This window comes from Pseudonaja textilis, chromosome 1 (genome assembly GCF_049901715.1).
Source record: "Pseudonaja textilis isolate UNSWEBS1 chromosome 1, rPseTex1.2, whole genome shotgun sequence".
NCBI classification, from domain to species: domain Eukaryota; kingdom Metazoa; phylum Chordata; class Lepidosauria; order Squamata; family Elapidae; genus Pseudonaja; species Pseudonaja textilis.
In genome coordinates, this window is record NC_141990.1 from 179,519,596 (window position 1) to 179,539,713 (window position 20,118).

Genomic DNA, 20,118 nt, shown 5'->3' on the forward strand with positions numbered 1-20,118 from the left:
GAATGATAGTGTGAGAGGGGCAAATTTCAGGCCTCTACTTGGCAAGATGAACAGGTATGCAGCAAGGCTAAGTTAAATGATTTTGTTAAATCTTAATGGGCAATTTTGTAAATTCAGAGTCTACATTTATCTAAACTTTGTATATCACATGGGGTTGGAATTGCTGAATACTCAGCAGTTCCTCTATTAGAGAATATGTCACCTTTTAATAATAGATGTCATAAAGGACTAATTTCAGTGATGAATGTTTACATGTCTATTTCAGATTCTGTTCCAGCCATTGCTGCTCACAAAATTAGATTTTCAATACAAACTATACTCTTTAAGACTGTAAGCATATGTATATTTACTTATTTAGCAGGAAATTCCATTGAACTATAAAGAACTTCCTTCTGAATAAGCATGCATATAACAGTAAAATTGAACTGGTATGACATAGAAATAGATTTTTAAAAAACCACGAAGATTCTATATATGCTGAAGAATTACACACCAGTATATTTTAAAGTTAAAAGAACCATGTATCTCAATTGGGAAATGTACAATTATATGACAATTCTTTTTGTTATTTTCAAAATTAACTTAAATATCAGCCAATACAACTAATTGATACAAAATGCTAAACAATGAATTATTTCAGAAATATTGATTAGACATTAAGAGGAATAATACCATCAAAAGTTTTACTAGGTATAATTTTATCACTGCTGTTAAAATATAAAATGTCAAAAAACATTTTTTGTTTGAAAACTATTTAATATTCCAAAATGCTTAAAATGTCTGGTGCTATTTTAGTGCATGTGTCACATACGAAGGGAAAAGCACTTATTTTCTGAAAGTGATTTCCAAAAATATTTTAATATACATTATATTTAAGTTATTAATATATCTCCCACATACCCAGAGAGGCATTTGTGCTTACATTAATTTGAAATTTTCTTAGTCTTATCCTTTCATGCACACTCTGGTAAGAACCAATGTTGTAGTGAACAATTAAAGAGGTAAACATTTTTCTGGTCAAAATAAAATGTTAACATGTTATGATATTTATGTAGTTACTTAGCAAGCACATCTAAATTATATTAAAGTAATCAAAATATCTTTACAATACCCAAGGCATGTCACAACATTACCTCTAATGTTTGGAAATTGAAAGTTGAAAAATTTGACATACCCTACCTACCACCAAGCTGCAAATGAGAGTAAAATTTTTGAATGTAAAACATAAATTGTATTTTTAAAAAAGCCTTTGGATATACTACCACTGTAGGATTCAGTATAAGAACAGGATAACAAATGAGTTTATCATCTCTATGCAGCCAATTAGTATTGGCTCCATGTATTTCCAACCTGAAGGAAATGTCCATCTTGTCTCAGATATGTTCTGTAAGGACATATTATTTTCATAAAAAAATCCACTACTCCAGATTGTAGTATGCTTATTACACTTGTCTAGTAAAAGTAACCCAAACCCTCAGGGAATCTGTTTATCTCTTTTCCATCAGTTTGTACAAAATGACCTGCAAATAAGTAGAAATTTGAATCTTGTAAGTTGAGACAAACCAACTAGAATATTTTACTCAAAATCCATCATTTCTGTGCCTTTAAAAGTTCCATTTTTTCCTCACATTTTTTTAGGAAAAGCAAACCCAAAACGTAGGTAGTTGTGCAGTTCCACACTATAACCTTTCAATAAAAGTTATGTCTTTCAGAACTACTCCATTTTTGTTCTGACAAATCTTTGATTTTGATTAAATGTTACTATCTTTCCAAATTTTCTATTTATTTCAATATAAATGAGACAAATGAGTTCTGAACTGAAAAAGTAGAGTGGTTAACAGTTCAACCATGATTTCAGAGGCTACAGCCTTACTGCAATAGAAATGCCAGTCCTCAAATGATTATGAGATGACAAATGGAAAAAGGCGTTGGTACTTACCTGATACACCCGTTCTCTGTGAGCTGTGAAGAGCATCCAGAAGTGGGAGGTGCTTCAGTCTCTTCTGGAAAGGCTGGGCTTAAAACTCTGGGACACTCCTCCTCCTCCATGGGACACCTCCCCAACGTCCCCCAGTTTTGCGAAGACTGAGTGCCAAAGTCCAGAACGCACCACCTAATCTAGATCCCTGACCGGAACAGAACCCCACCAGACGGAAAGCAATGGGTGGGGCTGGATGCTCTTCACAGCTCACAGAGAACAGGCGTAACAGGTAAGTACCAATGCCCTTTCTCCCACGAGCTGTTCAGAGCATCCAGAAGTGGGACATACCAAAGCTTGGCCTGTCCTTAGGGAGGGACTCTGTCTGGATCGAAATCCACTCCTAAACTCTGTGGATCGTCTACAGGACTCTTCTGCCAAATGAAGCGTCCGCTGAGGCATAGACATCAATTTTATAATTTCTGACAAAGGGCGATGGTGAAACCCAAGTTGCCGCTCTGCAAATTTCGTCTATGGAAGCCCGTGTGGCCCATGCTGCTGATGTTGCCACACCTTGTTGAATGGGCTGTAATGCCCTTAGGAACTGAGATGGACTGGCATTCGTAATTTTAGCTATGGTGGCTCTCAACCATCTACCAATGGTCGTCGACGACACTTTGTGTCCTAAAGTGGATGGGTTGAAGGATAGGAATAGAGCCTCAGATTTTTAAAATGCCGCCATGCGGTCTAGATAGATGCTTAAGGCCCTTCAAACATCACGTTGATGCCATTGATGCTCCAGTCTATGAGATGGTTTCAGACAAAAATTTGGAAGCACCAACTTCTGCGCTCTGTGGAAGACTGAATTTACTTTAGGGGTGAATGATGAATCCAATCTGAGAACCACTCTGTCCGCATGAAACACGCACAGGTCCTTTCTCATCGACAATGAGACTAGTGGTTCTTAAAGGTTCGAACGGGCCAGTTGTAAGTGTGGTTAACACCTTGTTGAGCTCCCAAGTGGGATAGCGGTGAATTACAGGAGGTCGTAAGTTTGCAGCACCCTTAAGAAAGCTGCAGACATGTGGATGGTGCGCTATGGAACAAAGGTCACCCCAGGATATCACCGAAGCTAAGGCCGCCACCTGTCTGTGTAAAGTATTTGGAGATAGGCCCATGATCAACCCCTCCTGTAAAAAGTCCAATAATTGTCCTATTGATGGGGTGGTTGCGTCAATCTTAGACCACCGGCACCAGCGACAGAAAGCGGACCACGTGGCCTTGTATATACAATTTGTTGAGGACAGTCTGGATGCTTGTATGGTGGCAATGGCATCCTCTGAAATCTGTTGGGTCCTTAAACAGCTCCGCTCAACCTCCATATGGCTAGGCTAAGCCATTGTAGGTCCGGGTGAAGTACCGGCCCTTGCGAGAGGAAAACCCTTGATGGTAGAATTTTCCAAGGTTGTTCTCTCGACAGATCCTGTAAGTCCGCAAACCACGTTCGCCTGGGCCAGTAAGGGATGACTAATATCAATTCCGCTTGTTCCTCCAATAACTTCTGGATCAACCTGGGTATTACAGGGAGTGGAGGAAACACATATAGAAGTCCGGGATGCGACCAACATCGCAGGCTGTTGATGGCCTCCGCCCCCTGAGTCGGGTACCTTGAAATATACCGGGGCAATTGGGCAATGAGGGGAGAGGTAAATAGATCAATCACCGGTTGCCCAAACCTCCGCACTGCTTCCTGGAAGAAAGACGGGTGTACGCGCCACTCTGTCTGATCTATCGTGGCCCTGCTGAGCGAGTCCACTTGTGTGTTTTAGGCCCCTGCTATGTGCTCTGCCTTGAGCAAAAACAGATTGGCCTCGGTCCACTTGAACAACCTGGCCGTCTCCAGGATCAGAAGTTTGGAGTGGGTACCCCCCTGTCTGTTTACGGGGGCCTTGGTTGAGATATTGTCTGTCAAGACCAGAACGTGGCATGATTGAAAAAGGGGTAGAAAACTACGTAACGCCAGATGAACTGCTCGCAGCTCCAACAGGTTGATGCTTTGTGATTGTTCGGAAATAGTCCAACTTCCCTGTGCAGTGTGGGATTGGAAGTTAGTTTCCCATCCTACCAGGCTGGCATCGGTTGTGAACCTTGCCCTGCAAGGTTCCTTGAAAGGACACCCCTTGTTTATCGTGTTTTCAGACCACCAGCGGAGCGATCGGAGAACATTGTGCGGTACCTTTATCCGGACGTTGGAAGTGGCTCTTCCGGGTCGCTGGAAAGGTAGCAGGAACCATTGCAGATCTCTAGAATGGAATCGAGCCCAAGGCACAATGGAAATACAAGAAATCAGTTTCCCTAACAGTTGAGACAGAACTGCCAGGGAAACCCTCTTTAAGGCTCTGATCTCTCTGGCCAAAGACTGGATACTATTCATTCTGTCCTGAGAGAGAAAAACCTTGCCCTCCACGGTATCTATCACTGCCCCTAAATGAACTAACCTAGTTGAAGGGATCAAATGGCTTTTATCCCAATTTATGGAAAAGCCGTGACCTTGAAGGGTCTCCAGAGTAATCTTGGTATCCAAATTTGCTGGAAGATGACAAAATTAAAATATCATCCAGATAACATTGTAAACGAATAGATTTGATCCTGAGGGAGGCAGCCAAAGCCGCTAGGACCTTGGTAAAAGTCCTAGGGGCCAAAGCCAGACCAAATGGTAGGGTGATATATTCGTAGTGCCGATCACAATAGCAAAATCTAAGATATTTGTGGTGAGCAGGTCTAATTGGTATATGTAGATAAGCCTCTGTCAGATCTATAGAGGTCAGGATGTCATTCTCTGATGCTGAGCAGAATGGACTGGAGAGTAGTCATCTTGAATTTTTGATAAACCAATGATCTGTTCAGACGTTTGAGGTCCAGAATTGCCCTCTAGCCCCCTGAACTCTTTGGGACCACAAACAATAGAGAGTAACAGCCTTGACCCCATTGTTCAGATGGAACCTCTCCAATGGCCCGAACATGCAGAAGATGATTGATAGCCTCCTGCATCAACGCTCTTAATGGGGTCCGTGGACCTAGGGCTCCTAATGAAAAAGTTCGGGGGGGCGGGAGGATTGAAACTCTAGCGCCAAACCAAACCTAACAGAGTCCCACGCATCAGAGGTGGAGCTGTTCGGTTGATCAGCAAACAATTTTAGCCGACCTCCAATGGGAGCTGCTGTTAAGGACTCACTTGGGGCGACAAAAAAATCGGCCTCCGGTACCTCTGCAGTTTCTTCTGTTTTGGCCTCCCCGCTGACCTCTATCAGAAGATTCCGACCTGTCCTGTCTAAAACTGGGCCTGTAGCCTGATGTTCTCTGCGATCTGGGAACGTATGGGCCTTGATAGTAGGGCCGAAAGGAGCCCCTTCAAAATGACTGGGGCATTGTTTTCAGACCTCCGAAAAAGTGGGGGAACCACTTTTTTCTTGTTTCTATTCTCAATAAGCAGGGGCTCCAAGACACTGCCAAATAATTTATCCTCTGATATTGGGGCTGACGCCAGCTTGCATTTATGCTTGGTATCCACCTGCCAATGTCTGAGCCATAGCAGTCTCCGTGCTGATACGTGAGATGCTATGGCTCTAGATGAGAATTTTACTGCATTAAATGTGGTGTCGGCGGAGAATTCTGCCGCTGCAATAATCTTAGCAATGTCCTGGTGGGCTCTGACATTTGACGCCGGCAATATATCCCTCCAGTGGAAGAGCCATCATAGGGAAGACCGTGTAAAAAAGGACGCAGCTGTAGCTGCCTTAATGGTCCAGGCGTCAGAAACATGCGCCCTACGGAGTGCCAATTCTGCTCTCTTTTCCTCCAGTCTCAGGGCTTCCTCAGCCTCATTGGGAACGGTTGAAGAAGGGGCCAGTGCCACAATGGGCTCATCCACCTCCGGCGTTTTGAGAAAATTTGAAAACTCTGGTGCCAAATTATATCGTTTATCATACCCTGTTGGGGCTGGGTAGGATGCTGCTGATGCCCAGCAAACATACGAGGGACAGGAATAGTTTCTGCCTCATTAGCCGGTTGTGAGAATATTAGATCCTTAGATTCGTCCTGAGACCCTGTTGACAATGGATGAGGGCTTGATGTGACTAATTTCATGGTGTTCTTTGCTTTGAACAGTAAAGATTTAAAGAGGTGCGAGCGAAAAAGGCCAGCAAAGGTAGGTTGGTCCAGAATGAAGCCTTCATCATCTGACATTCCTCGTTCTAATGGGTCAGCCGCTGAGAACCCCAAGTCCATCTGATGGATCGACCCCACCTCCATGGGAACATCCTGGTCTGATCCTTTTTTAAAAAATTCTTTTTTAAAAAAATTATTTTTATTATTATTATTATTATTATTATTATTATTATTATTATTATTATTATTATTATTATTATTATTATTATTATTATTAATTTGTACTTAGGGGTGCTGTCTACCCGTGGTTGAAAGTAGAACGCTTTTCCAGGAGTGTAAGTCTATATCTATCTATCTACACACACACACACACATATACACAAGCGCTCCAAGCAAGAAATATTCTGGATTCCTGGCCCCCAACAAGGGAAACCAGCTATACAGAGCCTGGATGGATCCTTTCCTGTCAAAAATGTCCTGCTGTTTGAAATGGCACTTGCGGCTTCACTCCAATGTAATGATCCAAAAGCAATTATAAAAGGAAAAAATTCCTGTTTAAGGACTAGCCTGCTTACCCAACGCCAGCAAGATAAAAGAGAAATAATGCCAGGGAAGTGGAGTGGGAAGGTACTCGCCCCAGTCGCCAAGAAGGAAAACCAGTGGGGAATGGCGCCTGTGATATTTAGACGCGAACTAGAAGCCAGCCGTTGAAAATGGCGGGAAGGCAGAATCTCCGATGTTAATTGCCTGAGCAGTTTAACGAGCCGCTGCTGCTGACTCTCTAAATTGTCAGATAAATGATCCTGTCTGTTAGTGTTTTGGGGACAAACCCCCAAGCAGAGTGCACAGCTCACCAAGTAAACAGTCCTTTTGTTCAGTAGAAAAAAGGTAAAACCTAGGTTTATACATTTATTCACCCAAACCTAGTTGGAGTATTCATATACCCAACACTGTCAGTCAAAACGGCAAGGAGAAGTGAGCCGCGGCTGCGAGGAGCTCCGCCAAGATCACAGAGATAAGACGATCGGGGGATTAGATAGGCTAATTGCCTGAAGAACTGCTCTCAAACTGATCGGGGGGATAATCTAATAGAGCCACAAGCCTTGAAATCGCCAAATTGGGGAAAAATGTACAAGCCGAATTAACCCAAGAGCAAACCTGAATTTTGACTAGCTGAATCAGAAAACAGTTCCAGTCAGGGAGTGCACAACCTCTTACCACGAAGGCTGAGCTAAAAACTGGGGGACGCTGGGGAGGTGTCCCGTGGAGGAGGAGGAGCGTCCCGGAGTTTTAAGCCCAGTCTTTCCAGAAGAGACTGAAGCACCTCCCACTTCTGGATGCTCTGAACAGCTCATGGGAAAAAGGGAATAAGAAAAGTCTTTAGTTTGCATAAGTTTCATTTTACTTTGACTTTAGGAACTTTCTGATAACAAAATTAGTATCATTAGATTTTTCTAGCCAATTGCAAAAATCAAAATTCTGGAAAAATACTTTGGTTAACAGGATTCTCTAGCAATAATTCACTTACTGATATCTATTTTTCTCTTAGCCAAAAATGAATTTTCAGAAACAAAATTGTTCGAAAAAACAAATGAACATTTGTGAACATTTTTTTTCTATAGTTCCTTCTTTTATATTTTTCACCATCAGTTCTTCATATAATCAGGGTTTTAACTCTAATGAATTCTATGACCTAAGGATGGCTGTTGTTTAACAGGCCAAATTTCAGTTTCTATTTAATGTATACAAACACCCCAATTGATAGTCCCTGAACATGTTCATAGTGCACAATTCAGTTAGGACACACCGTAGGTATTTCTAGTGAATGGTAAATCAGTTGATAAAGTACATTTGCCATGTATAATTGTCAGGTATAGAATCTTAGTTTTGCCCTATTTGCAGAAATGGGTAATGCCATTTAGCATTTGGCCACCTTAATGCCTATTTGTTAAGTCCTCCTTCTGTCCCCAAATATTGTTTGCCTCCCATTTTTTTTAAAAAAATCTTCCACTTAAAAGTGTCTCATAACACAGCAAATGTAAATGAATGGATATTTCCATTTTGTATTTTAAAAAATTAAGAAATATATAGTACAAATGTATTAACATCTTAATTGCATCTCCACTGAAAAGGAGATAGTAAAAGTTGTTCAGGGGAAAATAATAAGTTGTCTTGTAATTTCAGATAGAGATGTATGCATGTTTAGCTTTTAATTGTGGATGCTTTTATGTGAAACAAGTTCCACTGAAATCAACAATCTCAAGTAACTATATTAAGGGCTGAAATGTTTATTTCAGAGGACTCCATGTAATTCCTAAATCCATAACTCTCATTCAGAAAGGGTTATCTATACATACTGGAATCCTTCCCCAGGGAACTTTCCAAAATCTTCCATTTTGCATACTATCAAACTATGGTGTTCCCCTTCATTTTGTCTGCCTTACAGATTTATTATCAGATTAGAAATTTTGGGTATAACAAAAATTTTTCATTAACTAATTATAGTTATGGCTAAATTTAACTCCAAATGATTTCAACAGCTCATAAGCAACAATTGACTTTCAAGACTTATGACAAAGCTAGCTGAAAAGGGAGGCACATTATCCAATTGCTTTATACCACATCTCTTTTGTCTTTTTAAGGCTAGTACAGAATGCTGTTTTTGGTGGAAATATCTAAAAAGGCATCTTTTTGGCCATGTTTACAATGGCACACATTGTGGGCATAAGGGGCCAAACTCTGCCTTTATTACAATAATATAAATCCACTATCCTAAAAATGGAGCACAATTTGGCTCAATACAAATTGGAATGGCATAAGTCTTCAGACTAGAAATACCTTCTGGATAACAAGTCCCTAATTTTTCCTCCCCCACCAGAAAAGGCTATATAGGAATTATAGTGAGGCAGGATGTTACATTAGATATGAAATACAAGATCTCCTATCAGCATTTCAAGGAAAAATAGCATACTACACAATATCAAACCATATTATGACAATGTCCATTATCAGACACTAGTTGCAAAAATAACAAACACTTGTTATCTATGTATGTTTTTTTCCTAAACCAACGCAATTTGGTATCAACAAAACTTCTTCCTTGCCAGTTGTCTAACCAGTTCAAAGCAAGTAAATGAGATTCCATACTGGTGTCTTTGAGACAATGCATATATGTCCTTGCAGATATACCACAGAATAATCTTTCAGGTATAGTTTTACAAACGTCCTGAAATTGAAAGCAAGATGAACTGGTTTTCAGAAAACAATACTCCTTAGGAAGGTGTAATCTGCTCTGTGTCTTAAAAAAGCAATGTCACCTACATCTCACTGCCCCACTGAAAATGACCAATGCAAATTTACAAATAAAATGATAGAGAAGAGGTAAAGTCTACAGGACATGAAACAACCAGAAGATAAACATTACTGTAATGTTAATTTTTTGGAATGAGTGGTCTCTCATCTCTCTTTTTCCAGATGTTTGTTTTGCCTTCTGTCTTAGTTAGACGTGGTCTTCCCTGTTTCTTCCCAGGGGGAGGGCTAGCCTCATGGTTTTTTGCTATGCTTTTTCTTCTAGGCATCTCTTCCGGGGACTCTTGCTCTATGATGGGGTCATTACTTCCTTCTGGAACATGCTTCACAGCTTGATCCTCCGGGGTTGAAACCATGGTCCCACATTCACTGGTATTCAGATCCAAGTCTTCTAGGTAAAGTATCTTAGAATGCTGAGTGCTTTTAATAAAGGTTTTCTCCCTCTCCAATTTTCGACTTGGATTATGCTCATTCATGTCCACACCTGAGTCTAAGCTAGTATCGTTGCTCTCAGTCTTCCTGCCCTTCTTGAGATCAATGAATGAATGCCTCACTTGAGCTATTGGTTTGCCATCCAGTGACACAAACCATGCTCTTGGATTTGGACACTGTTTTCCTTTTGAAAGCTCCAGTAAGGTTTGCTCTGAAATGCCCTGAAGTTCTGATGAAAATGGTGTCATCACCACTGCTTCATTTAACGTTCCGGGGACAGAAACCGACTCCAGCAAGCTACTTGTGTAGCGGCCCCAGTTGGCAGTCTGAGGAGACAAGCCTTGTTGCCTATCTATAGCAACTGTTTCATCTCTGGAAGTTGGTTCCTGCAAGTGAGCGAACATTGGCATTTTGGGCAACGTCTGTGTATAATTTTCGTGATTCATACTCTCCATCACAGGGGTGTAGACTAACTGTCCTTTTCTTGGTAACGTAGCTGACTTTGTAGCATGCAATTGCTCCTGGGAGTGAAATAACTCAGATGTTTGAAGCATAGCACCAGGCTGGCTATAGAGATGCATTAATTGTTCTGGGAGGGAAGAGAGTCCATAGATTTCCTCAGTCGTTGGGAGATACTGATTCTGTTCTTGTACATTTTGGGAAGGAGGAAGACTTCCGTTGAGATGTTTAACTGGTGGAAGATGTCTCAATTCTGTTTTGGCTTCCAAGGACTGGGGTGAGCTCCTACACTGGAGATTTTTACCAGAGAATTGGTATGGAGTACCTTCTGTGTAAACTTTAAAATTGTCCTGGACTTGCCTTTCCTCACCTTCAGCTGAAACCCGTCTCTGGGGGCTATAAAATGCCACTCTGGGTGAATACAACCTAGATTTGTCCTCTGGCTTCAAAGATTCTTTGGCTGCACCAATATGATTTATGTGAGTTGTTGAAGTTGTTTGGTCTTTTTTTAAAATGTCTAGTTTAGTTGGACTTTTCTTTCTCTTTTTTGGACGACCACATTTATCCCTAAAAAAAGAAGCAAAATAAAAAAGAAATAGTAAAACTATGTTTTAATATATATCAATGCAATTATCAGTAGTAATAGTTTAACCCCATCAGGTTTATTTATGTGATTTACAAGCTTATCTTTCTTGTAAAGAAAGAAAACATCCACTTAATTTCGGATTTTAGCAAATTGTATGTACCTACCTACATCTGAAGTAGACTATCACCACCACTAAATCTATATATTTTTTAATTGTACATTCAACAATATTCTTCAAAAACAGTATAAAAGAAGAGTGTTACAGAACAGACAAATTAGCGTTTCCTTTAAGTACAGAAAGTGGGCATGAATTGTAAATCAATTATCTTTCAAAAGCAAAATCAACCTGAGCACTAATCCGATGTTTTCAAACAGTGCATATTGTAATCAATTATGGCAAAAAAAATGCATTACCGTCTTATCCTGTCTTACCTGCAGTAGCAAAGCAGAAGTGCAAAGAACCCAGCAATGATAGTGATGGTGCCTCCTAATATTGCCGTGAGGAATACTGTGTGGTAGGCAGTGATATCTTTAGTAACTGTTGTAATAATGGAATCTGTGTTTTTAATCAGAGAAAGAAGATGCAGGGATAATAAAAGTTAGCATTTTCGTACTAGCACAGACTGAGCATTCCTGTATTTCCTGACTGGGTTTTTTCCTCTACATTCTGATACTGGATTTTTCAGAAAACAAGGAGACATGGCTGCAAGCCTCCAGCAAAAATGGAATAGGGAATTTCACATCAAAGAGCATCAGGTCTACAATGTATTTATTATAGAAGCAGTTTAATGGTATGCAAGAGGCCCTGAGATCAGTTTCATTCATTGTCTCAATACTGATGGGGTCCTACCTCAGTCAAAATCATTCAAGCAATATGCATACAGGTAATTCACGGGTTATAACAGCAATTGGGATCAGAATTTGGGTAGTTAAGTGATGTGATCATAAAGTGTGACATCACACAAACTTCATGGCTTAGCAATGGCAACCTCAGCAGTCTAGGCTGCCGTTGTACCCTTAAGAAAGCACAGGTTGTTAAGCAGGAAGAGGTGGCAGTTCCAGGCAAAAAAGCCAGTGGGTGAGAGCTGCAGGTAAGAGCTATGAACAGATGGGGAATTGCTGGGGAAGGCGGGCAGGTGTGCAGGTGCAATGTGGGGCACTGTAGGGAGGCACTATGGAGTAAAGGTAGACACCTAGGCCTGCACATGGCTAGATGCCACAGGTGGATATTACAGAGCACACATGGGGGTATGGGTGCCACAATTGGTGGGAGGTGCCACGGGCAGGTATTATAGAGAGCACGCTGGTGAAAAAGCATTTGAGACCTGCTGGCTTTCCCATTGATTTTTGCTTGTGGGAAAACTGTCAGGAAATGTCAGAAACCATGATCACTTGACCATGAGCACACTGCAGTATCATAATTGCAAGCCAGGCACTGGTCACCTGGGTTGCAATCATGTGACCATGGGGATGCTGCAACGGCTGGAACTCCAAGGAATGGTTGTAAGTCCCCCTGATTCAGCACTGTCATAACTTTAAATGTCACTGAATGAGTAGTTGTAACATGAGGACTACCTGTATATAGAGAGCATTTATCCAACAAGATACATAGATCTGGGTCATATTAGATAAGTAAAGCATACTATATTCACATGCACTTGTTCTTCCTGCTGAGGGTTTGAATTCAATTCAAGCAAAAATTTAATATCCAACCTGAGTAGACTGGATATGAGAGTGAAGCTAATGATCCCGACCCACATGCACATTAGATTTGGAAACATGTACTTTAAACAGGACTTTGCTTCACTCTAGGAACTCTTTCCTAGGCTCTTATTAGGAACTGAATTACCATGTGTACTAGATGTTTAGTAATACAAATCTGTGCATATCCTGTAATACCTAATTGGAATATTATAAGAATATTACAATTTATTAGGACTCAAAATCATATTTTATAAGCCTAAAGAAACTCTACCTTCAGTATAAACAATAGAGATAAATCTCATCATCCCAATTAAATTTGGGAAGAGTTAGACTTCTATGTCCTGTGTTCTGACTTTATGAAAATAATAAAAATTAAGACAGACATAACATAATTTCCATTTCCCCAGTTTTACCTCTAGTTCCAGACAATGGGGCTGCTATCCAATATCCCAGACTTGGAGCAGTATACGTCCATACTAAGTGATCGTCCATGTTCTTTACCATTCCCAAGCCACGATTAATCCAAGCACCTATAAGACGAAAATAATAATAAGATGCTTTCTTTCAGACTTTCAACTAAAAACAGATGAATCAAAAGCTTTAGGCAACTCTTTTATACTCATAATGATATACGCATAATGAATGTATTAGAGGCAGATCCACCTAATCCAGCATTGTTTTTCTAAAAGTAGTTAATGATGTACTGCTCTATCTTTTAAAATACCTAAAACAGGTAGTCCTCATTTAACAATGGGTTGTTTTACATAGGAAGTCATAAAACTGGCCTGCCTGAAACATGATCATGTGATGCTCAGGGGTCAGGCGGGCCAGTTTTATGATCTGTTACAGTGTTACATGGTCATGTGATTGTTTTTTACCGGCTTCAAATGAATGGGTTTGCTTTATGTCTGTAATATTTGCTTAACCACCACTCCGAAAAGGGCTGGAAAATTGCTTCTGGTCACATTTGCAATCATAATTCCAGGATCAATTACGGTTGTATTTTGAAGCATAATCCAAGTTATGTCTCAAAGCAGTTAAGCATTTATTATTAAAACGTACACTTTAAATCATATGCAGGCTTTTCCAAGAATGTATATAGAGGCCAGCCCTTTGGTGACATCGGCAATTGGGACTGGAATTTCTGTTGTTGAACAATGCCACTGTAAAATGTGAATCACAAGGACACGTTGCTTAGTGACAGCAAGCTTGGCAATCCCAGTTGCCATTGTAACCCTAGGATGTGTGAGGTTTTAAGTGAGAAGAGGCAGGCATCCAAGGTAAGGAGTATGTGGGGAGGGGTATCATTGCTGCGGGCATGTGGAGAGTGCTACAGATGGATGCTAGGGAGCTTGAGCAGGTCTCAGGTAGGTAGTTGGTGGAGGCTGTGGGAAGGCAGGTAGTGGCTTCAGGCAGATGGGATAGTACTGCAGCTTGGCAGGGGGTGCTACAGACTATGATCCCTGGGATCCGATGCTCCATAGTGAATTCCTCAACAACAACAACAACAAAAAGATGGTGAAATTTACTATATACTGGAGCAACCTGTAACCTTCCCTCCTGGCTTCCTCATTGACTTTGCTCGTGAGAAGCTGGCTGGGAAGTTCACAAATGGCAATCACATGTGACATGCCTCACTACATCATCATAATCGTGAGCAGGGTACCAGAGTGCCCAGATTGCAATCACACCTTTTAAAAATGCTGCACCTTTTTAAAAAAGGTTGTAAGTTGTTTTTTTTTTCAACTCTACCACCACCATAAACATAGACATAAACTGAGGTCTATCTGTAAACTGCAACCTGTGCTCAAAAACTAAATAAAAATCCTAGATCAGATGGATTTGCATTTAGGAAAGCATTTTTAGGATAATCTCAATGGGGATTTTTTTTTTTTTTTTTACAAATAAAGGAAGCTGATTAAAACTAAGCTTTCTTCCAATCATAAGCAATACCACTTGGCTATGAGAAAGCACTCACCTGTTTTCATATCGAAAGTCCAGGCTGAGATAGGTTCTCCTGCTTTTACCGCACTTGTAGGCAGAAGAGGTAAGGTGATCTGAATGGAGCCATCTACCTGCAGTTCTTTCCCACTCGAAAATACGTTTACACAAATTGCAGCAAGGGGAGTCAGTTCAATACTTTTGAAACCTAAACATACAGAAAAGGCGGTGTTAATTTACTTTTCCTGTTAATGAAAACATATAATAGTTTTGAAACAGCTTGATAAAATGAGTGCTGTTTGTAAGTCATACAGAAAGGTTTTTTTTCTCCATCTCCTGTGATGGAAGTGTCAAACTCGCAGCCCACGGGCCAGATGCCTCACACACTGGCCGGATGCATCATGCACTGGCCCATGCCCGGCTTAGTGAAGGGGAAAAAAGTTGTGACGACAATGCAAATTTGACACCCCTGTCCTATGGGTTCCTGTAAAACCATTATAGCTATTTCATCTGAACCTGGAATTATTCCACTCCTGAAGTAGAGACAAAAGTGCTTCTGCATAATTACTGGTAGTAGCAGCTTTGTTTTATTTAATGTTTTATTACATTTCATACATAGATTGTTATGTCTGTAAAAAAGTGTCATTTATCATAGTAATTGATTAAAGCAATCATATGTGAATTTAAAAACAGAATGAGTACTGTCAAGATTTTTGTATATTTCTTTAAAGTAGATGGTCATCCTCCCCTATACTATTTTCTGCTGAGCAACCCCCTTTTCCTTCCACTTGTATTTTTCTAATTGTCTGATTATCAAATTAGATATTAGGTAAAACTATCCCACTAAAGTAAAAAGAAGTCTGAAGACATATGCTCTAATGAGCTTCATTTCAGTTTAGAAATATGAGCAATGTTGAGCTTAACCATCAGATGGAGATAAAAACAGAAAAGCACTTACGTTTCCAACAGTTCATAATTAAATATGGAAGCATGTTTAGATAACACCCAACCCAAGAGAGAGATTAAGAAGTGACAGATCCCATTCACCACCCAGGAAGGATTTGGCAAATGAATGTTTCATACTAAAGTACTTTCCAAGGAATATTGACATGTGAATACTTGCCAATGGATTGATACAGCAAAAGGGACCAACTACCAGTTCTGATTTGTAGAGTGTTTTATCTCTGCAGGCATTCAAAAAGCCAAACAAGCAGTAATGTAAATTGGCTAACCTTGATTGAATATACCTTCTCTCCAAAATTCCAAGCTATTTCTTAGAACTATTAATGTTAGAATTGTTGGGTTGTAGGGGTTCTCTGAATCTGATTTTTCATTTGCAAATATTTCATAGCCAAATTCTTAGATACCCCAAAACATATTAATTCTTTAAAAAGATTGTTTCTCAAAAAGTATATTGTTTTTGCATCATCATTTTTTTGTGTTTCCAGGCATCTAAATTGTCTAACTTGTCAAAAAAATTTTTTAATAATTTCCTTGTATTTAATATCTTTTTCAGAGGTTCTGTCCTTTGGTGGATAAATTACTCCATTCCACTCTTCCTTTGCATTATCTACTTTCATATGGTAAGTCCATTGATTTATTCATAAGTTCTTTGTAAAAAGTAACCTTGTGTTAATTTGGAGCAGTGGTCACCAACTGGTGGTCCGTGGACCACTGGTGGTCCGTGAGAAAATTTTCGTGGTCTGCAGAAAAATTATTTGCATTTTTTATATTGCACTAAATCAGGATCCTCAAACTACAGTCCCTGGGCCAGATACGTGTAATTAATGTTTGTGCTGCTGCAGAGTCTCTCCCTTTGGGGTCTTTTGTGTGGGCCAGAGGGGGGCAGAAATTCTGACGGGGTCTGCTTTAGCCTCCTGGTGTGGGGCTTTGGGCGAAGGCTGGAGGGAAGTGCCGCTGGTGGCGAAAAGTTGGAGGGGCTTGTTCCAGTGGGACGTGGCTTGGAACGGGCTGACCATCTCAGCCCGTTGAGCCTCCAGGTGCCGGTACCTGGCCTTGCACTCTTGCAGGTCTTCTCTCTGCTTGGAAAGTCTATGCTTGCAATCTTCAGTGAGGTGCTTCTGTTGAACCTCCTTCTCGGTCAGATCCATTTTGAACTGAGACAGCTGTTTTGCCAACTCTTTCTGGTGGTGGCTGCTTAGCTACAACAACTGCTTCCTGTTGGGGCCCTAAGGAGCCCAGGCAGACAGGCAAAGGAGTGGCTGGGAGGGGAGGGGTGAGTAAAGGCTGGTGAGGCACCCCTCGACGTGAATCACATCGAGTTGGCCACGCCCACCCAGTCACACGCCCACCTAGCTACGCCACCCAGCCTGTCATTAGGCAGATCATATTAGCGATCTGTGGGATTAAAATTATGAATTTAGCAGTCCCTGAGGTCCGTAAGGTTGGTGACCCCTGATTTAGGACATAAATACTATAAAAATCTTGGCCTCCTGTAAATTAGCTTCACCCTCCACATATTTACCATGATCCTTAGTCAGTATCTGTTCTGATTGTTTAGAAGTTAAATTTGTTGTTTATGTTGCAATACTGCAGTTACAACTATAAACTAACCAGCAAATATCAGTTAACTATACCATATGTTAACCATCATTAAATGAATGGTTGTAAGCTGAGGACTATCTATGCTTCCTCCTGAATGGTAGGGAAGAGGGGTAGAGTCATTAATATGTCAATTATGCAACAATCTTTCCTGTTTGCTACAATCTTTCCTTTTGGCTAAAGTAACTATCTCAAAAACATTGAAAAAGTTTAAGGTAAATTTTATTTCCAGATAAATAATTTATTTAAAAAACAAGCAAACCACAAGAATTTTTGAGGAATATTTTTATTAAAAATGGTTTTATTCACATTTTCCTCCCTTATCTTGCTACATTAATAAAGTATAGATTACGTTTCCCTGTAGCAGAAATATTGAGTACATATGCCTAAAACCTCTCCTTCAAATGATATATGCATCTATGGTCTATTCTCAAATTAATATAAACTTCATTTCTTCTCTTTTTGGTTTATTTTTTTTTGTCCTACTTATCATCTTTGTCATTTTCCCCTATTGCTGATATTTATCTATTTCATTACAATGAAAAATAAACGTAAAATTTCAAGTAGAGATATGTTGAACATTTTGGCTTTGGAACTGTAGCACATCTGGAATGTAAAGTGTATCATTGTGTAGTTTTATCAGCTTATAGTCTCAAGAATAATGTCTCCTTATGTCTGCTAAATATAAACCGTTATTCATCTAGGAGGTTACATTAAAAAGGCCACAATAAGGGGATGAATACTGGCACAGAGCTTTTAAAGATGAGGTAAGAATGATAAACCCTCAAGAATTAATGATCAGTCTGACTTACCTGATTTATTTAAAAGAATTCCTGTTGTATAGAAGAAATGCTCCACTTTTAAAAACTGTTGTGGCACTGTAAGATACGCTGTTACATTAGTAATATGGTGGTTTACAGGAAGTTTAATTAAATATTTTGGAAACTGAACACTTGGCTGAGATTTTGCCTCTGAAAAATAGGTAAAATTTTAAACCAGGAATTTAGTAATGCTTTGTTTAAATAATTTTATGACCAAATAAGAAATACTTTTTTATCTCTTTCCAAGCAATTACATGTAGATGCAAATGTTCTAGAATTACGCTACATGAAAGCTAACATTAAAAAGATGAGAGCATAAGACAAAACAATGATGTATGCAGTATCCAATTACTAAGGTGATCCAAACAGAGCTTATAAAGCTGTCTAAAAATATAACCAAACTTAGAAAAAAAAATGAGCTTCATTTATACACTTCTTCCTAACAAAAATATTCTTATTCTGGTTTTGTCATCTTTAATCCTAATTCAGAATGCTCCATCATCATTTATACTTTAATTCTAACCTGAAATAGATTTTGACAGGAAAACCAAGAGAGAATATCTGCCCTAGTCTTTTGCAACTGCAAATACAGATAGTCCTTGACTTACAACAGTTCCTTTAGTGACCATTCAAAGTTACTGAAAAAAAATGACTTATGACCATTTTTCATACTTACATTTGTAGCATCATGTGATCAAAATTCAAATGCTTGGCAACTGACTCATACTTATGACCATTGCTGTGTCCCAAGGTCATGTGATCCCCTTTTGACAAGCAAAGTCCATGGAGATGCCAGATTTACTTAATAACCGTGCTTGCACCCCATATATTAAAACACAATGCTGGAAACTGTACTGACTTCGGCACATGGCTATATCTTAAGAGAAAATGGTTTGCAAACCTGGGTATGTTCTGTTCTTACTTACCAGATAATTTCCCAGTGATTAAAACTGTATCATCAAATAACCATATATTTGCTTGGCTTTGGGGGAACAATGAAAGTGTAACAGATGAATATACTGTGGGAGATAAAATAAAATTATGTAAGTATGTATTAAAACACTGTTGCCCTGAAGTGTAGTAAAACTTAGATGGAAAAAGTTGTATCATCTGAAAAACATAATGATTATTTTGATTTTGATTAAATAAGGCTCAGGCTCAATTCCATGGATGTCCATTTAGCAGACTTCAGATACAATGGATCACTTTTCATTTTGAATCACACTTCTGAACAAAGGATGCCTGTTGGTTGGTAAAGAAGAGTCAGGCAAGACTCCTTTCTCAGGTCTCTACTAAATCAATTTTTTTCCATAATGAATTTTTCATAAGATCATCGTAAGAGTCATGGTGGTGCAGTGGTTAGAATTCATTAATGCAGGCTAAGTCTGCTGACTACCATCAGTTCAATCCTTACCGGCTCAAGGTTGACTCGATATACTTCTGAGGTCAGTAAAATGAGGACACAGATTGTTGGGGGCAATATGCTGACTCTGTATACCGTTTGAGAGGCGGTAAAGTACTGTAAAGCGGTATATAAGCCTAAGTGCTATTGCTATCATTGTATGACCAAAGTCCTAAATCTCTCAACACGTTTTTATATTTTTCTATGTATTACTCATATACTTGACACACTTTATTTTAAAAATGGAAATTTATAGATTTTTGTATATAAGCCTAATACATTTGATTATAGACATTAACATAATGAAAAAAGTATGGAAATAACTTCAGCTAAAATTTAGGAGTACAAATAGAAATCTGATTTTTACAAAGATCAGGATAGGATTTGCTTTCCTTTCTTCTTGCCTTGGGGAGGAGGAAATAGAAGATTTATGTCTGAGCATAATTCTTTGTAATTTTGCTAGAAATGCTCTTCACTTTTTGGGTGAAGAATATATTCAGGGTTTTTTTTTCATATGTATCTTAATAAAAAGAAATGATGAAAGTAACAATACATATAGAAACTTACGTACTGATATCTCCATTTCTCCCCCTTACATACAGAAAACCTTAATATGGATTTTAATTTTACATTTCATCTGCTAAACTTGTTATTTTTTGGCGGGGAAGCATGAGTATATGTCCATTTATGCATGCATATTGCTAGTTGAAAACACAAGTTATTTTCAACAAAGATTCGACCAGATGATACAATAAGAGATCTAAAAAACTGGGTTTGACAGGGAAAGCGTTAGCCAATGAATGCAATACATCAATGG

The 20,118-nt window shown here is 39.4% G+C and overlaps 1 protein-coding gene across 3 annotated transcripts in view; it reads right to left on the minus strand.

The window, feature by feature from the left end:
- Positions 1 to 20,118, minus strand: part of FAM171B (family with sequence similarity 171 member B) — a 37,328-nt gene that overhangs the window by 4,062 nt on the left and 13,148 nt on the right. For 2 of the 3 annotated variants that reach the window (XM_026696938.2, XM_087919839.1), the window contains exons 3-8: positions 18,826 to 18,918; positions 17,891 to 18,049; positions 14,554 to 14,724; positions 12,989 to 13,105; positions 11,304 to 11,427; positions 7,465 to 10,852 (exon numbers count right to left, since the gene is read on the minus strand). In XM_026696938.2, coding sequence (XP_026552723.1) covers positions 9,517 to 10,852; positions 11,304 to 11,427; positions 12,989 to 13,105; positions 14,554 to 14,724; positions 17,891 to 18,049; positions 18,826 to 18,918 — 2,000 coding nt within the window. In that variant the 3' untranslated portion in view covers positions 7,465 to 9,516. Of the gene's footprint in view, positions 1 to 7,464; positions 10,853 to 11,303; positions 11,428 to 12,988; positions 13,106 to 14,553; positions 14,725 to 17,890; positions 18,050 to 18,825; positions 18,919 to 20,118 lie in introns of those variants that run through there. The other variant, XM_087919838.1, reaches the window with a different exon arrangement.